Source organism: Vulpes vulpes, chromosome 5 (assembly GCF_048418805.1).
Source record: "Vulpes vulpes isolate BD-2025 chromosome 5, VulVul3, whole genome shotgun sequence".
NCBI classification, from domain to species: domain Eukaryota; kingdom Metazoa; phylum Chordata; class Mammalia; order Carnivora; family Canidae; genus Vulpes; species Vulpes vulpes.
Genome location: NC_132784.1, coordinates 119,025,099 through 119,039,776, shown reverse-complemented (window position 1 = coordinate 119,039,776; position 14,678 = coordinate 119,025,099). Strand labels below are relative to the sequence as shown.

Sequence of the window (14,678 nt, the reverse complement as noted above, 5' to 3'; positions counted from 1 at the left end):
GATACACACACACATAACACACACAATGGCATATGACTCGGCCATCAAACAGTGTGACATTTTGTTATTCGGGACAACATGACTATACTTAAAAGGTATTATGCTAAGTGAAATGCCAGGTGGAGAGAAACAAATACCATATAATTTCACATATATGTAGAATCTAAAAAACAAAACAAATGAACAAACAAAAGACAGACTCTTAAATACAAAGAAGAAACTGGTGGTTGCCAGAAGAGAGTGGGTGGGGGGGAAATGGGTAAAATAGATAAAGGGGATTAAGAGGTACACACTTTCAATTATAAAAAAAATAGGTCACAGAGATGAAAAGTACAGCACAGGGAACATAGTCAACAATATTATCATAACATTGTATGGCGACAGATGGTGACTGTACTTATCATTGTGAGCACTGAGTAATGGAGAGAATCGCTGAATCAATATGATGTATGCCCGAAACTAATATAACATTGTTTCTTAATTATACTTCAATTTAAAAACCATAATGCATCATGGATATGTGTCCAGTGTAAAAAAAAATAAGTATTAAACAGAAAATTGCCATATCATTATCCTTCCAAATTGTTACTTATTAGGGGTTACAATAATGTCAGTGAGTAGAGGGGTTCACGTCACCTGTTCAAGCTCCTTTGAGTAAAGGGAGACTATCGGCAGTGTTTTTGTCTTCATTATTACTTTAATTGCTTCTCTCCTAGGTAAAGCCTTAGACATTCAAAAAGGATCTCAGCATGGAAGTTTTTGGAGAATAGGGCAGCTCAGTAACATAGTCTTATAATAGATCGACATATCTCAGCCTATCAATGATAAAACACTATGAAGTATTTAAAATCTGGGGGGGGGGAGATATAAATTAGAGAATTAATTCAGCAAAAATGCAGTCATCTTATACTTACTGAAGCAACATTGACAAAATCGTCATCTGAGAGGGTTTCCAACATTTCGGAGACAGATGTTCGGATCAGTTTAAGTGTCAGTCCACTAACACTTCCACTCCTATATATATAAATAAAAAAGCAGATCCATAAGTACATATTTAAGGAACTCCAGACAGCCCAAGGAGACTTTTGCACTAACCCCAGGTCATTTAGATAATATTTATATAATTTTGACTTTAAAAATTAGTAGAGAAAATCACATTTTAGACACAGTAGAAGTAAATTAAAAAGATTCTTCTCTTTCCTATTAGCATCAGAATGTGTATGTTTCTAACTACAATGATGAAAACTGCATGTCCAGGGCTGATTTTAAGAAACTGTGGATACTCGTGGCATATTTGCTTATTCGGAAAATACTGAATACCAGCTGTTAGCCATGTCAGAAGGAGTTTGGTCTTTACTTCTCCTTTTTAAACATATTTTCTGATCCTCGGCAAACTTACCTAATTGTGAGACTCATCTGAAAGGGGCAGCTAACTCCCCCTTCTTCATCTCTAGAGCTCTCAGCTTTTCCCCACTTGTAGACTTCTGGCTGTTAAACAATTGCAGGTTCAATGTACAAAATGCCAAATTGCTACCAAACATATTTTTCCTATTACTGGTCTTGGTACCAACCAGGCTGGATATTTCAGTCATCCAACTTCCTCCTCCATCTCAACTTTCCTACCCACTCAGACAACTTCCTTCCCTTTTCTACTCCATTTCACAGTTCCCATGGAGGTGGCCTCCTCTCCATCTTCTCTCCACTCTGCATCAGGTGCATCTTACTCAAGACCCCGAGCTTGGGCAACAGCCACTCTATCCAGCTCTTAGTCTCCATGCCTCCCCATGCAAACAGGTGAAAATTCTGGAAACACACCTTCTCCTAATACCATTAATAGCTCACAGTGACCTACTAACTAGCCAGTGACCACAGGAGCCCTGCATTCAGAAACTTTCATTGTCTCTCTTTTCTTCCATCTGCTCAACACAGTTGCCCCAGATGTTCTCACCTAAGCCACTTCATTCCTGTCATTTCTTCCAGTGGAAATTCCCTTCTTTCTCCTCTCCTCTCCCACACCCACCTTGGGAAATCTTAGCTTGAAGGAATCAATTCTAATTTTATCTCCTTAATGAAGTCTTCCCCGACACTTTAAATCAAAGTGCCCTTTTCTGTAGACTCTTAGTGCTACGTCATACTTCACATCTATCACCTTCTACAATTATTTTAGTTACTTGGCAATACGGTTTAGCCTCACTAATACTTGAATTTCTTTTGAGAGACAACTTACTCATCTTTCTCTCTATATTATCCCAATGTATATAGGAGACCCTCCAGACATGTCTGTCAAAATAATCTTTTAAAATGGTATTTCAACTTCATATGCATTTTTGATCCTGGGATATGCATATGGGTTCTGATGATTTTAATATGAAAAATTATTTCTGGAAATTACCATAAATTCAATGAGATTCTAACATATTGAATCATCATTTAGATTTATACCTAAGAAGAATATCAAGGATTAACATATGATAGAAATGCCACAATACTTTAATTAAAATATGTTCTGATTTAAATACATCTTAAGAAATGAAATGGGAATCAGCACGTAAGTTATAGGTGCTGAATTCATTTATCTTCTCTTTCTCAGGCTAGGTGATAGGTTTATAACTTGTTTACTTCAGATCATTTTTTAAATGTTTTCAAATGTTGATTCTAGCTTGTGGTATGGATTCAGCTGCCTACAAAACATTGGATTTTCTTCCAATGTGGCAAAGAATATAAGAAGATAAAGCTTTTCTTCTCAGGGAAAATAAGCATTTTATACCTCATGTTTTTAACTCTTTGGTATTGCTCTTAAAAACTAATTTTTTTCTATGTTCTGCAATTTCATTTTAAATCTTAATACAAGATTACACACAAATACCCCTTAACCTGTAGCAATGTAAAACATAAACAAAATAACCAATTGAAAAACCCATGGAATTTCTTCCTATATATCAGCATTTTCCTTAAATTGGCCTTTAATGTATTTGATATTTATCTTTTTGTGGCCAATCCCTACAAGTTATTTGAATCATTAATGACTAAGTGCCAAAGTCTTTTTTTTTTTTTTTGGTAGTAGGAACTGCTAAATTTTAGCAACCATATACTTTAATCCTGTTTAAAATATAAAGCAAAAAAATTAGAAACAAATGAGTAATTTTTCAAAAAAAGTTCAAAAAATTACTTTAGAACTATGCCATAATTTTCAATTCCAACATATATTCTTCATATTTTCATAATTACCTGGATATAAAAATCATCTTAATTGTTCTCAACCTATTTCTTAGTACTAACACATTACTGTTTTCTTCAAATCCTCCCTATATTTTCAGTATATAAACATAGAACATTGAACTACTCACACATCAACCAGGATAAGCATATCTTTAGGCGATGCAGCTCCTTGGATATACCTGAAACAAATACCATATGAATATTTTTTCTCTTGAAAAATATTAAACATTGGTATGTTTTGAATTGTTATTTATTGATTTCTTAGATATTTTCCAACCAAGACCCTACTTCCATTCTATCTCAGTAGACAATGTGCTTTCATTCACAATTCTACAACGCCAATTTTCAAAAAGCTATATTTAACATAATAGAGATGTCAGAGGCAGAATATTTAAAATATGTTTCACAGATATAACAAAAGATCAAGAAATGTGTTCTAATATTAGAAGCAAAAGAAATTAACTCTTGGATGTAAAAGGTATATGTGTATATATATACCTACATATATATATATATACCTACACTACAATTTATTGACTGTGGGTTTTGAAACTCCCTCTAGGGAATTATAAGATTTTGTCCTAGTTTTCAATGCAAAAAAAAAAACAACACAGAAATAGCCAGGTGGTCTAGGAATGTGAAAAAGCAAATACCAACAGACAAGAGATACTAAAGGGATAATACAAAGGGATAATGAAGTAACTTAAAACAGACTAACATATAATAACATTACCATGAGTTTCAAGTTGTGCCTCTCAGAACTTTAGAGTGTCCAAGAATCACCTGGAGAACCAGTCCAAAATGCTGTTTCTCACACGGAACCCCAGCCCTACAGATTCAGAAGCCCCGCCTAGTAAAGCAAATCTAGGGGAGTTGTGTTCAGACAGTTTAGTGACTGTAGAAGACAGAAACAATTGCAGGCGAATGATTCCCAAAGTTTATGCTGCCTGGACATCGTCTGATGGAGTGTGGGGGGAGGGAGGGTTGACTTACCTACCAGGAAGAGCTGAACCTGAACTGGACTTTTTAGTTATTTCTGAGGCCTATTTGCCCTCGACTAAATCTACCTTTTCAAAAGCCTACTGGAAAACCTGCCAATTCGTTTTCAGACATCCAACACAGTGAGTATCTACTCAGGACTATGTGTTCATGAGACAGTTTATAATGTGCACCAAGTCCCTTTCTCTGCAAGAAGGTGAAAGGGGCCGGTCTGCCAGGATATTCCAATGGAAGGCAAATGTAGTTTATGTCCAGCATCTTAAGTATTCCTGGCATGCTTCTCTATGGGAGATGAGAGGACAGGATAACAGGTTGGCACCTTGGTTCTAAGGTTCCCCCCAAAACAAGTTCCTAAACCCAATCTATGTGATATCATAGTCTCAGTCTTCATTCAGCAACTCAAAGCTTGAGGGCCACCAAACCTAGAGAAATATTTTTTAGAATATTATGTGGATTAATAATATCTAGTACTATTATATGTGGCTAGTGTTCAGTAAATTGCTACTGGAATGCTTAACAGGACATTATAAAAGTCTTAAGTATATTTCTTTGAACCAATCATCATGAATCTTGGAATTTGTTTAAACTCTAGCAAAAAGTTAGAAATAATGAAAATGTCCAATAATAAGGGATTTTCAAAATAAGCTACCATATAATCATGCTTCTAAAACGACGCTAGTTATCTCTCTTAGGCATAAGCATTCAAAGGTGTTGATATGAAAGAATTGGTTACAAAGCAGTAAATTATATAAAATGCGAATTCATAAAAAAAAGACACAGCCACAGACTCAATACATTTTTTAAAAATGGAAATAAAATGAACAAGTTTAATAGTTGTTTCCTAGTGAGTGTAATCATGAGCTATCTGGTATTTTTTTGAGTTATATGTTAGGAGAATGAGTTGCTTTAGTAGTAAGGAATAAAAAAGGCTTCCTATTGGGAAAATGAAACCTAAGCTATGTGACCATAACTAGGGGCAGCTTTTACCTTGGGGCCAGTTCTCATTAGTTCACTGCCAGAGGCAAACTGTCTTCTCCTACATCTAGACACTTCATTAGAGCTCTACACCAAGCAAACTGGGAGCTTTTCAATAGAAATCCCCACCAGCTAAAAGAGATTTAGAGATGACACTGAATATAAAACTTAAAACTAGTCCATTTGAAATCATTTGATAAATCATTTCAACAATTTTCATTATTATTTGCTCACTTAAACTCATTATCTTCATTGAGATTTAACAGTACTTATTTATCAGAAGAAAAAAAACAAACACCAGAGCTCTTTAAAATAATTAGACAATATTATTCTGAAATAGAAAGACGCCTTTTCAACTTTTTAACAAAAAAAAGTAACTTGCTTTTGTCTAGTTTACCTTTTTATGACTACCTAAAAATTCTTACCATGGTCTTCTCCGTACATCATAAAGATCAATCTTGTTTGGAGTTCTACTGTTATCAACCCATGGAGAAGCTAAAAGAGAGAGAAAATGAAACTTAAAAAATAAATAAATAAATCAAAATATTACATATGATCTAGAAAGATATTTTCAAATGTTACAAAACTCTACTGACACATTCCACTTACCAGAGCAATAGTTAAAATATGAGTTACTTAAAATGGAAAACAACACAACAGTATAAAAGAAAGTTAATATAAGTCAATTTTCTTTTTTCACATTGTTTCATAAATGACTTGTAAACACAGAGATTTTCTGGATGCTAACTTACAAGTTTTCCTAGGTGTTCAGAGATTATACCTTTTATACTTTCCCTCTACTAACACAAAAATTTTCCTTAAAAGAAAATCATTTGCCACTAATGGAAACTGTACTTTCAATTACTTAATTTTTATATTTTCATTCAATGTCATACTATCATGATCTATAAAAAGTCACTTGTTTCACTTGAATTGTTATGTAATAGGATGACTTTTAACCTTATTATTCACATGTTTGATAACGGCCAGAACATCTTTGAGATTATAATTAAAAGGTTAAAGTAGAATTAAAATAAATCCATGAAAAACTTTTTTCCTTAAATTTATTTGAGTGATTTGAAATAATTCAAGTACAAATTCAGGAACCCTATGTCATTTTGCAATCATCAGGGAAAAAATTGTCTACCTCCATTGATTTTTAAATGCAATTATTTATACTTATTTTAACCAAATCTAACACTTTAATTAAAATTAAATGCTTTACACACACACATACACGCACAACTTAGACCTAATGGAGAATAATAAATGTTAATAAATCAGATGATAATTTTATGCTGAAAATGTCCTCCCCTTGAACATATGACTCTTAGGAAGATTTCCATAATAATTCTCATGACCTATACCTTCCAATCTATTTTGCGTTTTTCTTTATTGAAAACTATGGAAATCTTTACCGTGAACCAGATTTATTAGCCACCTACGATAATTTGGCCAATTAGGATACATCAAAAAATAACTTCTGAGCCTCTCCTTACCTATAAAATATCTTTCTCATTAGTGACTACATTATAAAATAGCATTCATTTTAAAATACTAACCAATTTATATAAAGCAGTTCAAATACAGCACTCCTCCAACAACCACTTATAATACAGTCAATGCAAACAAAAGGATAAATTTACTTTTATTCCTACAATCTGCACTTGCAAGAAAACTTCTAGCCAGTGAAATAACATTTCACTTTGCTTTTGTTTTTCTGGTAGCACTGGAATAAAGCAATGAGCACGCTGGTAGACATGCCAGTTCACTTTCAACTAGTCCTCTATAATACCTGACTCCCCACGCTAGGGTCTGGGTGATAACTACAAATTGAAGTGAATGATATCCTTTCAGTACAATGTTTTGCCATTTATACTACCAGCTCCAAACTCACCCATTTATCTTGCTCTATGAAAATGGATCTGGGGTCTTTAAATATTTTTTCTTTTACCAAGGAGCACAATTTTAAGCTTTGTCAGCAGATGATGAAAGAGAGACACTCAAAGAGAAAGGTGTTTTTGCTTCCTGCTTCAGATTTGTTTGCTGAAAGGCCCTTGGAGCATGTGAAGCTTTCCTGGTGGCTGGCTCCTGCAGGGCATTGTATTCTCCAGAGCTCAACTCCTGCAGCTTGGGTAACTTTTGTAGGGCTCTCAGATTCTCCAGCAAAAACTGGCCAGCAGTACACCCTGACTACTTTTGTCGTGGGGTGCCTCTGATGAGACATTTTGAACCCGAAAAGATGAATTACCAGCAAACCATTCTCGCATGACACCACAGCAACCTTTCAGTCATTTGGTGGGCCATGACCAGTCTGTATACGAAGATCGGGATCTTGGGGGGTCGGTGGCTCAGTCAGTTAAGGGTCTGCCTTTGGCTCAGGTCATGATCCCAGGGATCAAGCCCTGTGTCTGGTTCCCTGCTCAGCAAGGAGTGTGCTTCTGCTTCTTCTTCTCCCTCTGCCCCTCCTCTGGCTCTGTGTGATCAACGTGCTCTCTCCCAAATAAATAAATAAAATCTGGATTTCAGTCCAGAAGCACAGGGGGATTGAGGTTGCTTCCTCAGGCTCTCTACCTCAATTCCAGGGTTTGTTGTTATTACATATTACATTATATAATACCATACCTGGTATTCCTATTTTATTCAGAGTGATCTTTACTTCTAGTCAATCTTCCAATCCCTGTTATAACAATTCGTTATTTAAAAATATTAACTTTTGGGGCACCTGGGTGGCTCAGCGGTTGAGCATCTGCCTTTGGCTCATGGAGATATCCCGGGGTCCTGGGATCAAGTCCTGCATCAGGTTCCCTGCAGAGAGCCTGCTTTTCCCTCTGTCTGCCTGTGTCTCTGTTTCTCTGTGTCTCTCATGAATAAATAATTTTTCTTAAAAGTTTAAAATCAAAACAAATTTTTTCCAAGTTTCAAAAAAAATTTTTTCCCTGTTTAAAATACTATGTTTTCTCTCCTGATTGGATTCAGACTGTTAGAAATGATTGAGAGAGATAGATGACAGAAGTGACATTAGGCAGCACTGCTAACCCCACAACCACCATGAGCTGGAAATGGTTAAACAATGAATTTGTGAAGTGACTTGAAACTGAAATTTGAAGGTCATGTTTAAATTAGATTTCTGAAATCTCTGCAGACAACATTCATCTAAAATTTGTTTTTGGTATAATTGCTAAGTGAAATTAACTGTGATATGTGGTTCTATGCTCCATAAAATTGGTATCTTTAAAGACAGCAAAAAGGTTTGCAATTTATAGTATGAGCCAGACTATTAAATTTTAATATGGTTTATAAAATTAGATCATTTACATATTAAAAATATTAAGAATATTCTCTTAGAAGTCTTCTGAGATATTTACTATTAGGAAATATCCCTTGATTATACTAAATTAAGATATTTACATTATGATAAAATTAAACAATGTACTTTCTTCTGTGATATTACCAATTAATCTGTTGTAAAATCCCATTGTAGCATTTAAGTGGTACATTATTTATAGAGCCTTAGAATTGCAGATGGTCAAATAGTAAAGAAGATAATACCCATACGCTGAAATTGCCTGAAATAATCAGATTCTTAATGATTCATAATGAAAGATATGTGTTTTGAGAGGAAACTTGAGCTGCTAAAATTCCTGTAAAAAGGCAAAATGGTGTTCATTTTAACTGACTTTAGCTTTCGACTAAGATTTTGGGATGACAGGAGTAAGAAGTAGAGTCCAAAATGTGGGCATCTTACTTTTGAATGCCATGCTTAACGGTGAGGATGTTTATGAGAATGTTTTCTCTATACAAAAATGAGCTGTGGGCGTGTCTTTGGTCAAATCTGTGGGACAATTCTACCTCACATGATATTTGGGGCGTGCTATGCTAACTATTAAATCACTGACTTCAAAAGGTATTTAACTGCATAATTACTCAGAATATTGAAATGTGAGTTAGAGAAATATTCTTGAGAAAGTATGCAGATTGTAGAGCCATTTTCTGGTTAATATGCTCTAAAAATAATATGGGTACAGTTTTTCATTTCAGCTGCTAGGAAATAATAAAGCACATAATGAATTGAGGGCTGATTCTCTTGATAGAAACACCACTTCAAATGACAGCTAATTGCATTTCCCATTAATGAGTGCAACAGCACTTTTCTAATTCTAATATATTGTGCATTTTTGGTCACTTGAAAAGAAAAAAAGTAAACTTCACATATTCAAAAATGCCTTAGAACCCAACCCTGGTCCTAAGGACTGGATCTAATTGGTGTTATGTGGATCATTACTTTGAGCTTGCCTCAGTTATCTCTTACGGATTATTAGTGATGGTTCTGAATTGTAAGCCATGATAATGAGTTTGAACTGTTTTTAAGCCCCAATCAATTAAATAAATGTGTAGTGTATGGCTCATAACATTTCCAGGAATCTGAATGTTGCTGCCCAAATACTACTGTCCCAAAATGAATTCTCCACATTCTCTAATTTATATCATGGCTCCCATATGAGGGTCCAGGATGAGTCTCATTAACAGGCTGAGGGTTATGTGCCCACATGGAAAGGCCAGAGAATCTAGAAAGGCAAATAGCTGGCCTCTTCAGATTCTGTGTTACAAAATGGGCTCTGTTATCCAGTAAAACTTTTAACCTGGGAAATACCCAAAACATGGAAAAAGAAGTCTCTATCCCTTATGGTAACACAAAATAACCTAATGAACATCTCATATCTTGCTTATTAGCACAAAGCTCATCTCATGTGACGACAGCCTAAGTTAATTCCTAGCCACAGAGGCATAGATTCTGCTTTAAGCCAGTATTCAATGGCCTACAGCTGGTGGCACTTCTGCCTTCTTCGGCACTTGGTTTCTAAAGTCACTTAGGAAGTATGGAGAAGGCATACCCAAGTCACAACAATCTGAGGCTTGAGTTGACACCTGTTACTATCACTGATATACTACTGGTGCTGCATAGACACAGAGGAGGTCTGACAACTATTATTTCCTGGCCAGGCATCATTTATTTCCAAAGGAAAAATTTCACAATAGAATGAGAAGACACAACTGTGGAAGGCAGCTAGGAGCCTTGGCCACAGGTGCAGATGGACCACTGAAATATGAGTAATGTCCACTACTCTAACAATGAACTTTCTGTTTTCAGCAGTGTTTTGAGTAAGCCATATTTAAAATGAGAGAGATGAAGACGGGCTAAGGTCAGAACCCAGTAAATATAAAAAAAGATGTTGGATTTAAGAATAATTTCTAGACTGGGGCACCTAAATAGCTCAGTCAGTTAGTTACACAATCAACTTGTGATTTCCGCTGGAGTCATGATCTCATGGTCATGGGATAGAGCCCTGACTCATGCTCTGTGCTCAGTGGGGAGTCTGCTGGACATTTGTTCTCCCTCTGCCACTCTCCTACCCCATATTTTTTTCTCTCTCCCTCTCTCAAATAATTTTTTTTAAAAGAATGACTGGTGTACTACATCTTAGGACTGAGATTGCTAGCACAGGAAACTCATAGAAGAAAATAAGTAGAAGCCAACTCACAATTTTTTTTTTTTTTTTTTTTTTTTTTTTTTTTTTTTTTTGCTATTTGTGTTACCAAAGCTAGACTGCAGAAATCTTGTCACGGTTGTAACCCAAAAGCAAGTTTGGGGCTCTAGACCTGCTGCAGAAAGAGCAGGATATGTGAACTGTCGATGCTCAAGCACGACCCTCTTTGGATGTGTCAGAGGATACAGACAGAAGGACAGACAGAAGGACACCCCCAGAGAACACTACCAGGAGCAGGCACATGGACTAGCCCAGGAATTTTCTTTATCTGAGAGTAGGGGGTCTTTGGGTTTCTTATCCGAGGAGCTGTAAAATATACTACAAACCTGTGACTGCTCTGTATTTCCTACTCTCTCTTTTCAAATGGGATTTTTACGGTGGCCATCCAGAAGACAGTGTCCTTGTGTGTAAGATACCTGGGCAATAATGGCAACAGGGTGGAAGGAATGACTGGTACTCTGCTGTATAAACAGTCCAATTAGGAAAAGTAATATCCACATGATATTTCATGGGAGAATTTCATGTCACCCAGAGATCCTGGGTTCTTACCTGGATGTACTAACTTGCTGGGGCTCTGGATCATCTTCTATGGAAAGATGGTGGGTGTGTTCTATGTGTTGGGGTGAAAAACACACAGATACTGGGATGACAGAGGGACAGCCTGTGACAGGGCTTTACGATACTCTTTTTCCCCATTCTCTTAGTAACAGTACCACCTCAAGTTTTAGGTGATTACCTACAAGAAACTATATTTCTGTGTCTCTTACCACGATGCGGCCATGTGATGAAATTCTAGTTAAGAGCATTGAGATATGATACATTTACAACTTTTATGGTCATGCTGCTTGCCTTCCACAGAGTTTTCCCTTTTTTACCACCTAAACTATAAATGTAGTGGTACCAATCCAGTTTTGGTCATACAGATGAGGCCCAGGACCTAAGGAATGGCAGGTAGATGGACCACACTGGCTCTACAACTCATCTACCTATTAGGTAAGAGTTTAAAACCTGAGAGAAATATACAGTTTCTGTCACATTAGCCATTGTTTGAGTAACTGAATCAATAATCTGAGAGAAGTCAGAACTCTACCCCATTACACAGACCTGAACATAAAGGAAGCAAATGCTTCACAAAGTCTTTGAAATCCACTTCACTGTTTTTTCTTACACTCCTCTATCTTCTTAGAGTATTATTTTGGCTGTGAGGAAACTGCTTATTGCTTGTATATTTCTATTACTAAAATCTAGTTAATTTTCATGTCTTCATCTTTCATCTAACAATATTGAATTTGGGGACACACATTCTGGTCCCCAAACAATTGTCATTTCCCAATCAAGTTTTTCAAAAGCTCAATGACGGAAGCTTTATCACACACAGCCACCAATGAGATGCACAGGCAGCAGGTAGGACTGGGAGGCACAGGAGGCACCATCATAGGAAGAGCCTATTCTCTTAGCTGTCCTTTAAAATGGTCTTGTCTGATTGGAAACAGCCGAGTGTAGAACTTCACAAATGAGTTTGGAGCTAGCCCACCTTGATTTTTCACTGGACACATTACTTAATGTTATTTAGTAAAATGAGAGTAATGATTCCTATTTCTTACTTCCAAGGGTTTATAGTTAAGGTTCAAGGACTTATACACACAACACTTTGAATTAAGTTGGCACACAATGGGCAATCATGTGAATATTAAAAAACGGTATCACTGGGTCACTGGAACTGATTATAGAGAGATTTTCAAAATAGATTATTATAAGATGTACTTGGATTTTAGCTGCTTACAAGCACATTCCTATGACCAGGGCTTGGAACATCATACCATTTCCCAATCCTACTCCATCCCCAATGATGCAGACTGCTGTAATAGTCAATAAAATTTCCTGGAATCTAAAAAAAAAAAGGACTATATGAGGTCATTCCAGAAACCCCATGGAGAACACTGGCATAGATCAAGGGTGTAGATGAGAAAGGTGTACAGGCAGGGACCTAGATAATTGGAACACTATGTTCTTGGTGCTTTCCATCTGTGTTTTGTCTTTGTTTCATTTTATTTAGAAACTTCTCTTTAGTTATATTCTGATACTTGTTTCCAGTTCTAGTACCTGTTACTTTAACAAATACTTATTATTCACTACACACACACACACACACACGCACACACGCACACACGCGCGTGCACATAGCCATTGCTACCAGCAGTTACACTGCAATGTTTCTTAAAAAGAATACATAAAAAATAAATTCAGAAGAAAGATAAAATTTGATAGCTATTATAATAACCGAGACAAAAAACAAGTTCTTTGACAAAACAAAGTAAAGAAGGATTGCTTTTGGGAAAGCTTTCACATGAAAGGTGGTGCTTATAATCTATCTTAAATGATTGATAAGATGCCTATGACCACAGATGGAGCTCTAGCATCAAAGTATTAAGACATATGAAAAGCAAAGGTAGGTTGTAGAGAAAAACAAATAAAGGAGAGAAAAGGGCAATGTAAGAGCACGTGATCAAGGCTGAAATGTATAGTAAATAAAACTGGAGATGGACATTGGGTCAGAGTCTTGGAATGATCTGAAGCCCACAGTCAGAGACCCAGATGTCACCAAGTAAACAATGCCAGACTGTATAATTTTACTTGAGAACTCATAACTTAAATTGTGTTTTAGGGATGCCTGGGTGGTTCAATGGTTGAGCATCTGCCTTCGGCTCAGGGCATGATCCTGGGGTCCTAGGATCAAGTTCCACATCGGGCTCCCTGCATGGAGCCTGCTTCTCCCTCTCTCTGTGTCTCTGCCTTTCTCTCTCTGTCTCTCATGAATAAACAAAATCTTTTAAAAAATAAAAAAATAAATTGTATTTCAGATAACTTGTTAATATACTGATCAGCTATCTCTTTGCATTGCATTTTAATTTAAGGTGTTTATAATTTTTTCTCCCACCTGTCAGCTCCTCCAGAGCAGAAATCACTCCTTCTAGTATTTGAATTCTTAGGATATCTTGCCTTCCTTAGAAACAGGATGTTTGCTTTTCTTACCATTTTCCCCCCTTCCAACCCACACTTGATAATATTGATTCAATTAATGAAATTGTTTTGGGATTTTAACTTAGTGACTGAGCGATGAGACTTGATGTTCAGATGATATCACTGTTTTGGCTTGAGAGTGCCTTTGCTGCCACCATGCAGTATGTCCAGACATTTCTCTAACTTACAGATAAATAAGCAGCACTAACTCGCATCCAGATACAATGTATCAGAGCCCAGGACAAATCACTAGTTTTCAGAATAAAAGCACTTATTACAAAGTGATTCGCTGGTAATTCTACCGATGCCAGATAACCTACGTAAAACGTTTTCATTTAACAAAGAGGGCTATTGGTCAGCAGGAGCAGCAGATATCACACAAGTTGTGCGTTAACTGGAATATTCAATAAAGTAAACAGTACACAACACCTTAATCACTTAGATGGCCCCTAAGTAGTTACTAGCTGTGGCTCAGAAATAAGCTCGAAAACCCAAGTTCTATAAAGACGAATATCTACTGGAGAATAATTTCAGATACATGTTACATAGAGAAAAATGTGAACTCTGACAAAAAATTGCCCATGTTTGTAAGTAAACAAATCCAATGAGATAATATTGATATATTCACAAAAACAAAAAAATATGATTCTACAAGAACAAGTTGCCTCTTGTTCTAAGTCAATAAGTCTTAAATAATGTTGACAATAACATGTTTCTTTTTTTTTTTTTAATTTGGTGTACTTAACAGAAGTGCTTAGAAAGACATCTGATTTTTTACAAAGAGTCTAATTTTTCTTAACATATAGTGAACATGAAAATGAATTACATAGCAAAGATTTTTCTATGTATATAAAAATGGATGGCAGGACACCTGGGTGGCTCAGAGGCTGAGTGTCTGCCTTCAGCCCAGGGCAT

General features: G+C 36.1%; 1 protein-coding gene across 8 annotated transcripts in view; it reads right to left on the bottom strand.

Moving 5' to 3' along the window:
• Positions 1 to 14,678, bottom strand: part of CACNA2D1 (calcium voltage-gated channel auxiliary subunit alpha2delta 1) — a 478,954-nt gene that overhangs the window by 115,612 nt on the left and 348,664 nt on the right. For all 8 annotated transcript variants that reach the window (XM_072759815.1, XM_072759809.1, XM_072759808.1 and 5 more), the window contains exons 8-10: positions 5,619 to 5,688; positions 3,348 to 3,398; positions 915 to 1,014 (exon numbers count right to left, since the gene is read on the bottom strand). In XM_072759815.1, coding sequence (XP_072615916.1) covers positions 915 to 1,014; positions 3,348 to 3,398; positions 5,619 to 5,688 — 221 coding nt within the window. The remainder of the gene's footprint in view (positions 1 to 914; positions 1,015 to 3,347; positions 3,399 to 5,618; positions 5,689 to 14,678) is intronic.